The 13748-nt window shown below is 42.1% G+C and overlaps 1 protein-coding gene across 1 annotated transcript; it reads right to left on the reverse strand.

The window, feature by feature from the left end:
- Window positions 1-8650: 8650 nt before the first annotated feature.
- On the reverse strand, window positions 8651-9999 carry LOC143817894 (uncharacterized). The gene is made up of 4 exons (XM_077299362.1): window positions 9850-9999; window positions 9635-9719; window positions 9265-9350; window positions 8651-8986 (listed from the first exon to the last, which is right to left on the reverse strand). The coding sequence occupies exons 1-4, from the start codon at window positions 9950-9952 to the stop codon at window positions 8784-8786; spliced, it is 477 nt and encodes a 158-aa protein (XP_077155477.1). The 5' UTR covers window positions 9953-9999; the 3' UTR covers window positions 8651-8783.
- Window positions 10000-13748: the final 3749 nt, after the last annotated feature.

Consider the following 13748-nt stretch of genomic DNA (forward strand, 5'->3'; position numbering starts at 1 on the left):
ATCCCGGAATTTTTGGTACCAGGGATTTGGTGGCAAGATCCTTCTGGTGGCCTTCCCTGTCACGAGATGTGCGAGTCTTTGTGCAGTCATGTGACGTTTGTGCTCGGGCCAAGTCTTGTAGTTCTCGGGCTAGCGGACTGCTGTTGCCCTTGCCTATTCCTAAGAGGCCTTGGACACACATCTCGATGGATTTTATTTCAGATCTGCCTGTTTCCCAGAAGATGTCTGTCATCTGGGTGGTCTGTGACCGTTTCTCTAAAATGGTCCATTTGGTTCCTCTGCCCAAGTTGCCTTCTTCTTCTGAGTTGGTTCCTCTGTTTTTTCAGAATGTTGTCCGATTGCACGGTATTCCTGAGAATATTGTTTCTGACAGAGGTACCCAATTTGTGTCTAGATTTTGGCGGGCATTCTGTGCTAGGATGGGCATAGATTTGTCTTTTTCATCTGCTTTTCACCCTCAGACTAATGGCCAGACCGAGCGGACTAATCAGACCCTTGAGACATATCTGAGGTGTTTTGTCTCTGCTGACCAGGATGATTGGGTTGCTTTTTTGCCATTGGCAGAGTTCGCCCTCAATAATCGGGCCAGTTCTTCCACCTTGGTGTCCCCGTTTTTCTGTAATTCGGGGTTTCACCCTCGATTTTCCTCCGGTCAGGTGGAATCCTCGGATTGTCCTGGAGTGGATGCGGTGGTGGAGAGATTGCATCACATCTGGGGGCAGGTTATGGACAATTTGAAGTGGTCCCAGGAGAAGACTCAGCGTTTTGCCAACCGTCATCGTCGTGTTGGTTCTCGGCTTTGTGTTGGAGATTTAGTGTGGTTGTCTTCTCGTTTTGTCCCTATGAGGGTCTCTTCTCCTAAGTTTAAACCTCGGTTCATCGGCCCTTATAGAATATTGGAGATTCTTAATCCTGTTTCTTTCCGTTTGGACCTCCCTGCGTCCTTTTCCATTCATAACGTTTTTCATCGGTCGTTATTGCGCAGGTATGAGGTACCTGTTGTACCTTCAGTTGAGCCTCCTGCTCCGGTGTTGGTTGAGGGTGAGTTGGAGTACGTTGTGGAGAAAATTTTGGACTCTCGTGTTTCCAGACGGAAACTCCAGTATCTGGTCAACTGGAAGGGTTACGGCCAGGAGGATAATTCTTGGGTCAATGCATCTGATGTTCATGCTTCTGATCTTGTTCGTGCCTTCCATAGGGCTCATCCTGGTCGCCCTGGTGGATCTGGTGAGGGTTCGGTGCCCCCTCCTTGAGGGGGGGGTACTGTTGTGAATTTGGATTCTGGGCTCCCCCGGTGGCCGCTTGTGGAATTGGACTTGTCATCCTCTTTCCTGTTTCACCTGGTTCCATCAGTAGTGGGTGTCGCTATTTAAGCTCATTTCTCTGGTGGTTTCTTGCCGGTCAACAATGTTATCTGATGCCTCTCAGTGCTTGTTCCTGCTTCTAGACAACTACTAGATAAGTTGGACTTTTGTCCATGTTTTGTTTTGCCTATTTGTTCCAGTTCACAGCTGAAGTTTTGTTACTGTGTCTGGAAAGCTCTCGTTGATCAGGGATTGCTACTCTGGCGTTATGAGTTAATGCCAGAGTTTAAGGTAATCTCTGGATGGTGTTTTGTTAGTGTTTTTCTGCTGACCATGAAAGTATACTATCTGTCTTCTGCTATCTAGTAAGCGGACCTCAAATTTGCTAAGACTATTTTCCTGCTGCGTTTGTTGTTTCATCTGAACTCACCGTCATTATATGTGGGGGGCTACTGTCTTCTTTGGAATATTTCTCTAGAGGTGAGCCAGGTCTTATATTTCCCTCTGCTAGCTATTTAGGTCTTAGGCCAGAGCTGGGCATCTAGCGATAAATAGGAAATGCTACCTGGCTATTTCTAGTTGCGCGGCAGGCTTAGTTCATGGTCAGTATAGTTCCATCTTCCGAGAGCTTGTCCCTCTATAGGCTTGCTATGATCTCTGCCTGCAGAGATCATGACACATTATACTGTATGCAAGCAATTATACAATGTGAAGGTTTAAATGGGGTCCCTCATACTGTGTGGGAGGCTGTATGTGTGGCATTATACTGTTTGGATGCCTAGTGGGGCCATTATACAGTGTGGTGAGTTGTGGGGCTGTTATACTATATGTGGGGCCCATTATACTGCTTGGAGGGCTATGTTGGGGTCAACGTTAGGGATCGTACTGTATTATGGTCACAATACTTTAATGGGGGTCTTGAGGTGGTCTACAGTATGGTCATCCTACTGTTCTTGTGAAGGGTACTGTGGAAGAAGTCACTGTGGGGGTGTCATACATTGTTTGTGTATCATTTTGTTGGCATTATACTTTGAAAGGGGAATCTAGGGCTTCAGTAGGAGGAAAATTGCTTTGTAAGGACTGTAAAGTTGTGACACATGCTCTTCTGTGACCCAAACAAATATTTTTTTTTTTTGTTCATTTGGGGGTCTAATTAGAACTTCCGCTATAGTGCAACATGATTTCTATGTAGGCCTCTGGCCGGAATTGTGGAAATCCTTGCAGTCACATGACCTCTGCTCCCGGCACTGGAGAATCCTGACAGTGCATGCTGTGAGCATTCAGAACTATGAATTTAAGAAGTTGTAGCATATATGGTCTGCAAAGTACTGGTGTAGAACTGATATATCCATTATATGGCCACTGTATTCTGGTGACATCAGTCCTACTACAGTGGGTTTCGTTAAAGGTGTTGAGGATAAAGTTTGTGATCACTCTATTTGACTGGTGACTTCTGAATCCTCCCAGTGTGTGCATCGTGCGCTATGAAGTTCTCTGTGCTGGGAGTGGGCGATCATCTGACTACAAGTATGTGACTTTCATAGATGTGATCACCTACCAACTGTGCGTGGTTGAGCTCAATACAAGTGAGAAAATTGGGCAAAGCCAAGCATGTCTAGTCGAAATGTGGCCGGAGGTGTGGAAATCGCATACTTGTGATCACATGATCGCCTGAGAATCCTGACAGTGCGCGATGTGAGGATTCAGAAGTGTGAATTTAAGATTTTGGATTGACACTAATGGCTGTAGGGCACTTACTTGATTTATAGAACACAAGGTATAATTTACCTACAATGACACCCCCTGAAGAAGGATCGCCGAAACGCGTGTTGGGGTGAGCTGGAGCCGTGTCCTCTCCTCAGTTACATCTTGGGTATGTCCCCGTTGTTATTAACTATGTACTTACACGCTGTATTTGTTCACTCTAGTTAATAGCAATCTGTCTATATGCTGCAGTAGATCTCATCACTATATGGGAGAATCCCTGTCTCTGCATACCATGCATTGCTATATATGAGGAGCGGTCTTGTGTTTCCATGCGGTTTACGGTGGCTATTTGGCCGTTTTACCCACTATTGTCATTTTTCCTTGTTATATTTGTAAATGTATTTAATAAAGTTTATATCTTTTTATACTTGGATATCTTGCACCATTTTTTTCATTGGTTGTTTTTTGCTGTTTCAGCATGGTGTTGTCCTACTATATCCATAGCTAGCAGATTGTTATTTATATTTTGCTGACCTGTTTCTTCCACCATGGTCTTATGGTTTCAAATCTTCTGCTTGCTCTGTATTCCTTGTGTTTACATTTATAGAACACAAGGTATAATTTATCTACAATGACTTAAAGCAGCATAGAATAGTCGGGGGATTGATAAGGTGGTAAACCACAAATGCCTTTCTCATCATATAAAGCACTGCATGTACTGTATATTATTACAAGAACGTGCTCATTTCTATTGCTTTCCAGCTCATACACTTACCATCACGGTGTAGTGATGTGCTTAGTGTGAGACTCATAATCGTTGTATCCTAAAGAATATTCAGTGGAGATTAGAGAATTCAACTCCTCCAGAATACAGATACCTGCAATTTGTTCCCCTCAAATTGAGCATTATGGCTGACAGCGGCAGCAACCATTTTGCTGAACCATAGAATGCCGGCAAAAGTTTCTTTCGCCTTCTCCGGTTGCAAGCATCTTCTCTCTTCTGCTTCCTCGGTTGGAATTTCCAGCTCGGCCAGGCCTCTGACATTTCTTCGAGCCGTGCCATCGCGGAGCAGTTGCCACTGATGTGCGTCCCCAGAGGTAATAACTAGTCCTTGGGCGAGACAAGTCGTAATGTTCTGATATCATGATGTGCGCCATAACTGTATGGTGTGCAGTGACATTAACGTCCTGGTCGTACTGGTATCAGCCCCATTGTGAAACAGGCCGAAGAAGATGGACACGATTAATGAGGAATGTTAAATTTGTGGCAAATAAGTTTGATTGTGAGAAAACACGAATATACAGTAAGCCGCCATGTGTTTAATGTTACATAAAATATTCCCTCCTCACAGTGTTGTACATATTCTGCTGTATTGTAAGGATCGATAGAGGCACAGATACACTGCTACATATGATTTATTGACTTCTTTATTAACTTCTTTAAAGGTGGGTAATGTAGAAGTTCCCATTAGAAGTCAGGGCAATAATCTTCAAAAGTGCCTGATAATAATGATGACAAAGGGGCATTGACTCACGAAGAGTCGACCTTCAGCGCTGAGGAGAGGAAAAACCCCCGGTGGAGGAAACCTCTATGGAACCTTGGCTGAAGGACTGCCCTTCCCTTACGCTGTAGATGTTCATTGATGGGAACAGAGACCGAGCCCGGAATCTGTGTCATGGTGCAGTAGGTAACTCACTTGATTCGTTATTACATCTAGCTGCAGAAAGCCCATCAACTGTTTAATCCACTGATGAGAACAGAGACCAAGCCTGGAATCTGTCTCGTGTGCAGTAGGTACTTCACTTAATATGTGAGTACATCTAGGTGCGTAAAGTCCAGAAAATGTCGTATCCAGTGGTTGAGATCAGAGACCGAGCCCGGAATCTGTCTCGTCTTGCAGAAGGAAACCCACTTGTTCTGTGAGTGCATCTAGCTGCTTAAAGCTCAGAAAACGTCGTATCCAGTGTTTGAGATCAGAGACCGAGCCTGGAATCTGTCTCGTCTTGCAGAAGGAAACCCACTTCTTCTGTGAGTGCGTCTACCTGCTTAAAGTCCAGAAAACGTTGTATTCTGTTGTTGAGATCAGAGACCGAGCCCGAAATCTGTCTCGTCTTGCAGAAGGAAACCCACTTCTTCTGTGAGTGTGTCTACCTGCTTAAAGTCCAGAAAATGTCGTATTCAGTTGTTGAGATCAGAGACCGAGCCCGGAATCTGTCTTGTCTTGCAGAAGGAAACCCACTTCTCCTGTGAGTGCATCTAGCTGCTTAAAGCCCAGAAAACGTCGTTTCCAGTGGTTGAGATCAGAGACCGAGCCCGGAATCTGTCTCATCTTGCAGAAGGAAACCCACTTGTTTTGTGAGTGCGTCTAGCTGCTTAAAGTCCAGAAAACGTCGTTTCCAGTCATTGAGATCAGAGACCGAGCCCGGAATCTGTCTCGTCTTGCAGAAGGAAACCCACTTCTTCTGTGAGTGCGTCTAGCTGCTTAAAGTCCAGAAAACGTCGTATCCAGTGGTTGAGATCAGAGACCGAGCCCGGAATCTGTCTCGTCTTGCAGAAGGAAACCCACTTCTTCTGTGAGTGCATCTAGCTGCTTAAAGTCCAGAAAACGTAGTTTCCAGTCGTTGAGATCAGAGACCGAGCCCGGAATCTGTCTCGTCTTACAGAAGGAAACCCACTTCTTCTGTGAGTGCGTCTAGCTGCTTAAAGTCCAGAAAACGTCGTATCCAGTGGTTGAGATCAGAGACCGAGCCCGGAATCTGTCTCGTCTTGCAGAAGGAAACCCACTTGTTCTGTGAGTGCGTCTAGCTGCGGAAAGTCCAGAAAATGTCATATCCAGTGGTTGAGGACAGAGACCGAGCCCGGAATCTGCCTCGTCTTGTTGATGTAAAGTTGTCATCTCCAGCTGGATCCCATATTCCTTGTGGGAACACAGCGAGACCCCGCTCTGCCTCACCTGGAAAATATATGTTACAAAATCAGCAAGACAGTAAAGATTAATATATATATACATGGTGACAGATTATAATGAGTGGGGCAACAGAAGAAGTTTACATGTCGTCCATTATCTGTAGATTATAATACAGTGCTATGTAATATATAGTGGCATTATTTCATCTCAATGTTCAGGTATGTTCTACACCTGATCATTGCTGTGATAGGAATAGTACCCTGACTATTATTGTTTGTTCTTGTGTTATTAGATTACAGTTTTCTAGGAATCCCTCTCTCGTGGTACATATGGTACAAATACAGTGCTGCACACCGTTTCCTATAACTCCTGAAAAAGCTGTGATGGTGAAACCACTGTCAGGTTGATGTGATGGCTGGCATTTCTGGTACTACAGCATGTCTAAACGTACTTGGCACTGACGTGACTTTTTCTTCTGAGTTCTGCGCATTAATAAGGCTGAATATTGGTTATGGCACCTGGATGTAAATGTAATTGATGATATTGAGCACTTTTTATCGCTCCATCAGCTTTTGTGAATTATTACATTTACATTTTACCCCAGTATTGCTGTATATGCATAATGTGATCATGATAAAATATTCATCTTATTGTTTATGCCTTGACCACCGACTCTTGTTCGAATGATCGTCCATTTTTGTTATATATTGTGATGTATTAAAGATAATTTACATTGTATTCTATTGGTGAGTCTAGAATGACAACAGCCTTTCTCATGTAGTCTCATGGCTCACAGACTGATGATTTAGACGCCGTAAGGAAAAAGAATGCTGTCAACGTTTAGGACGTTAGTGCCCAATGTCTAATTATTTATCCTATTGCTTGTTAATACTAAAATATAACATATATCATAAAAATTCACAGGAGCCCTAAGGACTTACATTAGGTTTTGGCTGGCATAGTAGGCCAGACGTTCCTTAAGGATAAGCTCCATGAAGACTTTACATTTCTCCATGTCTTTGGCCAGGCCAAGATCGTCATCAAAATGTTCAAAAGGCAGAGTAGTATACGGAGGAGGACACAGAGGTAGTGGAGTTGTAGACAGAGGAGGACACAGAGGAGGTGGAATATGTTCTCTGTCCTCTTGTTCTGTAAAAGAAAGTGATTAAAAGATTGGTAGATTTTAATTTATTCATTTTATGTAAGTTAGAAGTACTGATGATATTTATCGTAGTAGTTATTCTTTTTATCAAGGTGAACAAGAAAGTAAACTTACTGTCAGAATAGATGACCACATCCTCGTCCAGGTCCATATTGATGATTACATAATCAGGACTAGGTGTAGAGATGTTGATGTTTTCGAGGACATCTCTATTTTCGGCCATAGGTCCACGAGGAGCATCGTCATTTCCGTTAGTTATTTCATCCTCTTGTTCTTCTGTAAGGTTCAACATTGAAATTATCATTAATAAAATAATAGTTTCTATCTGTTTGTTACTACCAAGCAGGTTTTAAAACCTCTAAATGGCACAGTACAGTATGAAAATAGAGGGACCAAAGCATAAGTTACCTCTATGTATAGGGTTCATTCACCCACATGCTTCTTTTACAGATTTTTTTTTTATTATTAGACTGATTTGTTTTTATAAACACCTTTTATAAAAGCCTGAGAACTTACTGTCAGAGGAGATGATCACATCCTCATCCAGATCCTTATCGATTATGACACAACCAAGACCAGGCGTAGAGATGTTGGTGTTTGCTCTCTTTTCGGCCATCGGTCCTTGAGGAGCATCATTATTTACAATAGTTATTTCATCCTCTTGTTCTTCTGTAACACAAAACAATGACATTATCATTATTATTAGAATTATCATTATTAAGAATATTAATATTATACAAGTTTTGTAACCTCTAAACGGAACTGTAAAGTTTGAAGATAGAGCGACCCGACCTCCAGCGTGATCTCTATTTATAGGGCAGATTACCTACATTCTTCTTTTAGAGACAATTTTTTTTTGTTAAATTCTTTATAAAAGCCTGAGAACTTACTGTCAGAGGAGATGATCTCATCCTCATCCAGGTCCATATTGATGATCACATACCCAGGACCAGGCGTAGAGATGTTGGTCTTTTTGAGGACTTCTCTCTTTTCGACCATCGGTCCATGAGGAGCATCATCATTTACATTCATGATTTCATCCTCTTGTTCTTCTGTAACACAGAACATTGAAATTAGAATTAATAAATTAAAGCTTCTATATATTTCTTAGATACATTCATATTGTGCAGGTTTTATCATCTCTAAGTGGTATAGTTATTAATGAAAATAGATGGACCCAGCCCTCAGAGTAACATTTTTGGTCTGCGACATGCTCCTTTTAGAGATTTTTATTATTAGGCAGGTTTTTTTTTTCTGTGAAATACATGTTTCAGTGCATGTAATAAAAGCCTGATACTTACTGTCAAAGGAGATGATCTCATCATCATACGGGTCGATAGTGATTATGACATAATCAGGACCAGGCGTAGAGATGTTGGTGTCTCTCTGTTCAGCCATGGGTCCATGAGGAGCATCATCAATTACAATAGGTATTTCATCCTCTTGTTCTTCTGTAACACAAAACAATGAAATTCGCATTGTTAGAATACAAGATTTTAGATATTTCATAAAGAATATTAATATTTTACAACTTTTGTTACCTCTAAACTGTACTGTAAAGCTTAAAGATTGAAGGACCCAATCACCAGTGTGAACTTGATTTATAGGGTTTAATTACCACCATGATTCTTTTAGAGTTTTTTTTTTATTAGGTAGTTTTTTTTTCTGTGAAATACGTGTTATAGTACATGTAACAAAAGCCTAAAACTTACTGTCAGAGGAGATGATCATATCCTCATATGGGTCAATATCGGTCAAAACATAATGGGGGCCAGGCGAAGAGATGTTGGTGTCTTTGTGGACATCTCTCGGTTCAGCCATGGGTCCATGAGGAGCATCATCATGTATGATGGGTCCATGAGGAGCATCATCATGTATAATAGTTGTTTCATCCTCAGGTTCTCCTGTAACATAGAACATTGAAATCAATTCAAAAGGAAAAACTTCTATATTTCTTCTAGATTGTTTCTTCTATCGCTATGGTACAGTCACATACAAGATCTATGAAGAGATTAGTTTTACTTTATAAATAAATATCATGTAATGAAAGAGATGACACAGATGTCACTAGAGTCATTCTCCGACTTTACAATGTGGACTGGGTCCATGTAATATAAAAGCCTCCAAGAAGTATCTGTCTGTACAGAGATATCCCTGTGAGGTCGGTGACGGCCGCACTTACCGCTAGGAGCAGCCCGACTCTTTATGTCAGCGTCCACGCCATCTTGTCTTGTCACTTCTCTACGGAAATTCTTCTTCTTTAGATGTCTGTAAGGTGATAAACAGAAGTGACATTATACAGTAATCCATCTCTACATTCTGCACAGTGCTATGATGAGATATATTGTCCTCCATCTATTTTATCGGTCCCTTTCTGCAGTCATTTCCGGAATACAGAATCGTCCATTGTGCTCCCGGCAGGTCAGACCCAGTGTAGGAGCCGCTAAGCGTCTACACGAGGTTGTACCCGGCACTGACTCGTGTGATGACCTGAAGATGTGGGATTTCTTATACAGACCCCCATGTCGCCCAGAAATCATTGTGAGACTTACCCAAATATGATGGTACAGATGACACCAAAGAGGAATCCAGAGAAGAAGCAGACGGCAGCAGGAATATTAAACATACTATAGTGATCTAAGGGAGAAAAGATGAAGATCACATGAGAAGACTCCGAACATCACAAGTCACACATGAAGAACCCTCCATGACAGGTATCATCTGACCAATACCTCCATATTGGGTGGATATCCGGTAAAGCTCTTACCTGCAGGGATCACGGCCCTGGGATCACGGGGGCGGGTGTTGGTAGTAGCGCCCTCCACAGGTGCTAATAGCACACTCAGCAATAGAAGAACTCGAAACAGCATTTTAGCCCGGAGGAAAATATCGCTTCTTGTGTAGTCCACAGTCAGCCTCTCCAGACAAAGCCTTGTTCCGGAGCGTCCCTCCTTATAGCCACAGTCAGGACATCACAATGGTGGTCGCACTGTGACATCACGAGGAGCGGTAATAATGAAGAAAGGAGCAGCATCCGTATCCAGGTGAAAAAATAAAGTCTTTATTCTGCCATTTACAGGATGCAACGTTTCGGCCGGCAACCAGCCTTTGTCAAGCAGGACAAGGAGCGGAACACGAGTGATGTCACAACGGGCCAGATACCGGTCACCACTGAGGATGAAGCCGCTCCATCCATCGTTATGTGTCTCCTCATATTACTCGTCTCTGGGTCACTGATATAGTAAAACATTACACAGGATTCCTGCTGGAAAATGGCCGCCATCAGGACAAGTAGTAAATGCAATAGGCCGGGAATTACTGGAGAACTGACAGCTCAGAGGATTTTCTGATCGCTCCTGATTACACAGATAATGTGTCCCGTGTATTTAGGACAAACCTTTTCTTAGGCCTCACTCTCTCTGATGTGAATAAATGAAGAAAGAAAAAGTATCTAAAAGCATCATGAAAAACATGAGAAAATCAAATATTTTTTTTGTCTGGCGGACATGCGAGGGTAACATGGAGATGAGTGTGATAAAAGGAAAAAGGCTGATAGCAGCAGACAATAGCTTAAGAATATTAAAAGTGATATAATTAATAAATGGCTGACAACAGCAGACAATAGCTCATGATAATTGTTTGCACGTGGAATAATGCTGAGGACAGAGAACCATTGCTCAGGATAATTGAAAACTAACATGGAAACAGGCTAAGAGCGGACATTAGTGTAATACCCCGAAGTTTTGGATTACAATAATAGTATGTATAATAAATGCACTAGAATATGTGAACTGCTGCGCTGTATCCTGCAGAGATCTGCACTGATTTATGCATCTCAATTTGCTTCTTTAAGAAGGATGATTCAGGATTTCATACACCATAGAGTAGTTTATGTATCATAGTGTTGTTTTTTTTTAATGTCGAAATAAAATCTATGATCACCACGGATGCTGATCAACCCCATACCTCTTAAGATGTTGTTGATGTTGAGATCAGGGGACTGTGAGGGCCATTGTAAATCCTTCAGCATGCACCTTTTGAGGTTGTTTATTGTAGACTGTGACGTGTGTTATCCATTTGTAGAAGCCATCCTCTTCCTCTCTTCACTTTCAGCTTTTTTACAGATGGTATTATGTCTGTATTAAGAATTTGTTAAAATTTCATTGAACCAATTCTTCCCTCTACCTGTGAAATGTAACTCAACCCTAAAGCATGATTGATCCACCCCCATGCTTAATGGTAGGTGAGATGTTATTTTCCTGAAATTCTGTCCCCTTTTTTTCGCACACATACTTTTGACCATTGTTACAACTCTGTTGCCAAATATCTCGGGACCAGGGGCTCCTTCCCTGTCCTTCAGGCTATAGGTGCCCTTTCTATCCCTGTTCCCTTGATTACTTCTAATGGTGAAGACGTCGGGGCCATGCACTTCTTGAGCTCCTGAATCGCCCTCAGTCTGTTTTCTTTCACACCAAGGAAAGAGGGGGGTAGTTGTGTATGGCTAACAAAATAAAGTAGCCCTCTGTAGCACTACAGCATGCAAACATGAGATATATGAAATTTGAATTACATTACTGCTCTAGATTAAAGAAGAAAATTGAGAATACTTAGCGCATAAAGTGGCCAATTCATGTGTACCCGGCAGCCACATTAAGGTGATTCTCATTGCTGAGACCTATTCAATTCGAGAATCCTCTCAGGGGCTAATAGTCTACATTTATATGGCAAGGTAGAATCCTGCTGTAAGTAAAACCGCCAGATTCTGAGGGGTGGAGTCCTCAGTCAGAGAGCCTGTGTGTAGTGATGAGCGAGCACAAAAGTGATCGGTTACTCATTACTCAAATCAAACAAATCGTAATGCTCGGGTGCTCAACCCAAGTAACGAGTATAATGGAAGTCAATGGGAAACTCGAGCATTTTACTGGCGGCCCACACGGAGGTCTGTAGGGACTCTAAAAATTGCTGAAAACTATGGAAACAGCACTGAAATAGCATGGGAACATCAAGAGGAAGAGCCCTGGAAGCATCTCTGAATCCCAGGTCACTGCTGGGAACAATGTTGTCAGGGTATTACACCACTTTTATGGACTGATAATAACACATACAAAACCGAAGATAAAATGGATTTGACTGGAAAAAATGTTAAGAAACAATCTTTCCAGGATAATGACTTGTATATAAGACAAAGTAAATAAGAAAAAAATGCTCCTCCACACCTTGGGCTATGTTTACACGTATGGTTTTTGCTGAGTTTTTGCATGTTGGCATTGCTTTCAAAGGTGAAAAAAACATTCTACAGAAAATGTAATTTTATAATTTTCAAACCTTATCTGTCCATGTGATGTGTGGACATGATCAGACACATCCTATTTAATTTAGTATGGAAGGACTCTGAAATTCACAATTTTTTTTTTCAGGGCTATTAGGCTATTGTTTGAGGACCAGCAGGTGGGCCTCACTATTGTCAGAGGACCATCAGGCAGCCCTCACTCTGATTTTAGAGGGCCAGCAGCTAGCCCTCACTAAGCATTTTTGGAGGGTTAGCAGATGACTATGGTTTGCTACAGCAATATAATTTATCAATCTGAGGTGGGTAAATTTTCTTTTCGTATTAATACTGTAAAGTTTGAAACTTGAGGGTCAGTAGGTGGCCCTCGCAATTTATAGAAGGATAGCGGCTGCCCCATTAGTTTTTGTTGGCCAGCAGGTGTCTTGTGGACAGATGAGACCAAGATGGAGCTTTTTGGTAAAGCACATCATTCTACTTTGTTTACTGTAAATGAAATGAACCCTACAAATAAAAGAACCCAGTAGTTACAGTGAAATATGGTGGAGGTTCAAAGATATTTTGGGGTTGTTTGCTGCCTCTGGCTCTGGTTCCTTCATTGTGTTCAAGGCATCATAAAATGTGAAGATTCCCAAAGGATTTTGGGTCTCAATGTAGTACCCGGGGTCTGAAAGCTGGGTTTACATCCTAGGTCATGGGTCTTCCATCAGAGCAATGACCCTACTACCACACCTCATTGCAAACAATTTGCAGATAGGAGTGGTATTATTGTAGAATATAGAAGGTATATGAACCGGCCCTGAAAAGAAATCTTCTTGTACGTGGCAGCAACAAACTTTAGAGAAACACAAGTAACACTGGCAGCTTTGATGAATTTCTCAGTACAGAACACTCTAAAAAACATGAATCGGTCGATGAGTCCATGGAAAAGCAGCAGACAGGCTTAGGATTTATAAGATGATAATCCCAGACTAGATGCCTGTCTTACATATTAACACAATTTTGCTGTAAAAAAAAATACAGGCAGATAATTTAAAGTCTGATACCTCTGTAAGAGGGTGCTGCTGTTATGCATAATAAGAAACACGCTGTCACTTTAAGAGGCTGCACCCCCTTGTCTATGTGATGGTATGTTCTGCTGTTCTCCCCTGCTCTTGTTTTGCTATGGACTGCTCGGGGCTGAGTGAAGAGGTGGAGCTGAGGCAGCGTGCAGGAAGAAGTCTCCAGAGGGAAGATAGAAAGACTGTGTGTTGTGTTCTGTCCTGTTTTGCAAGGAAGAGACTTTGGCTGCAAGAAAGATTACACAGCTTGAGACGAACTGTGTTTGTCAGATAGACTTTCCCGTTTACAGCAAAGAGTGGCTGTTCGGCGCTGGTTGG

This window comes from Ranitomeya variabilis, chromosome 3, assembly GCF_051348905.1.
Source record: "Ranitomeya variabilis isolate aRanVar5 chromosome 3, aRanVar5.hap1, whole genome shotgun sequence".
Lineage (NCBI taxonomy): Eukaryota > Metazoa > Chordata > Amphibia > Anura > Dendrobatidae > Ranitomeya > Ranitomeya variabilis.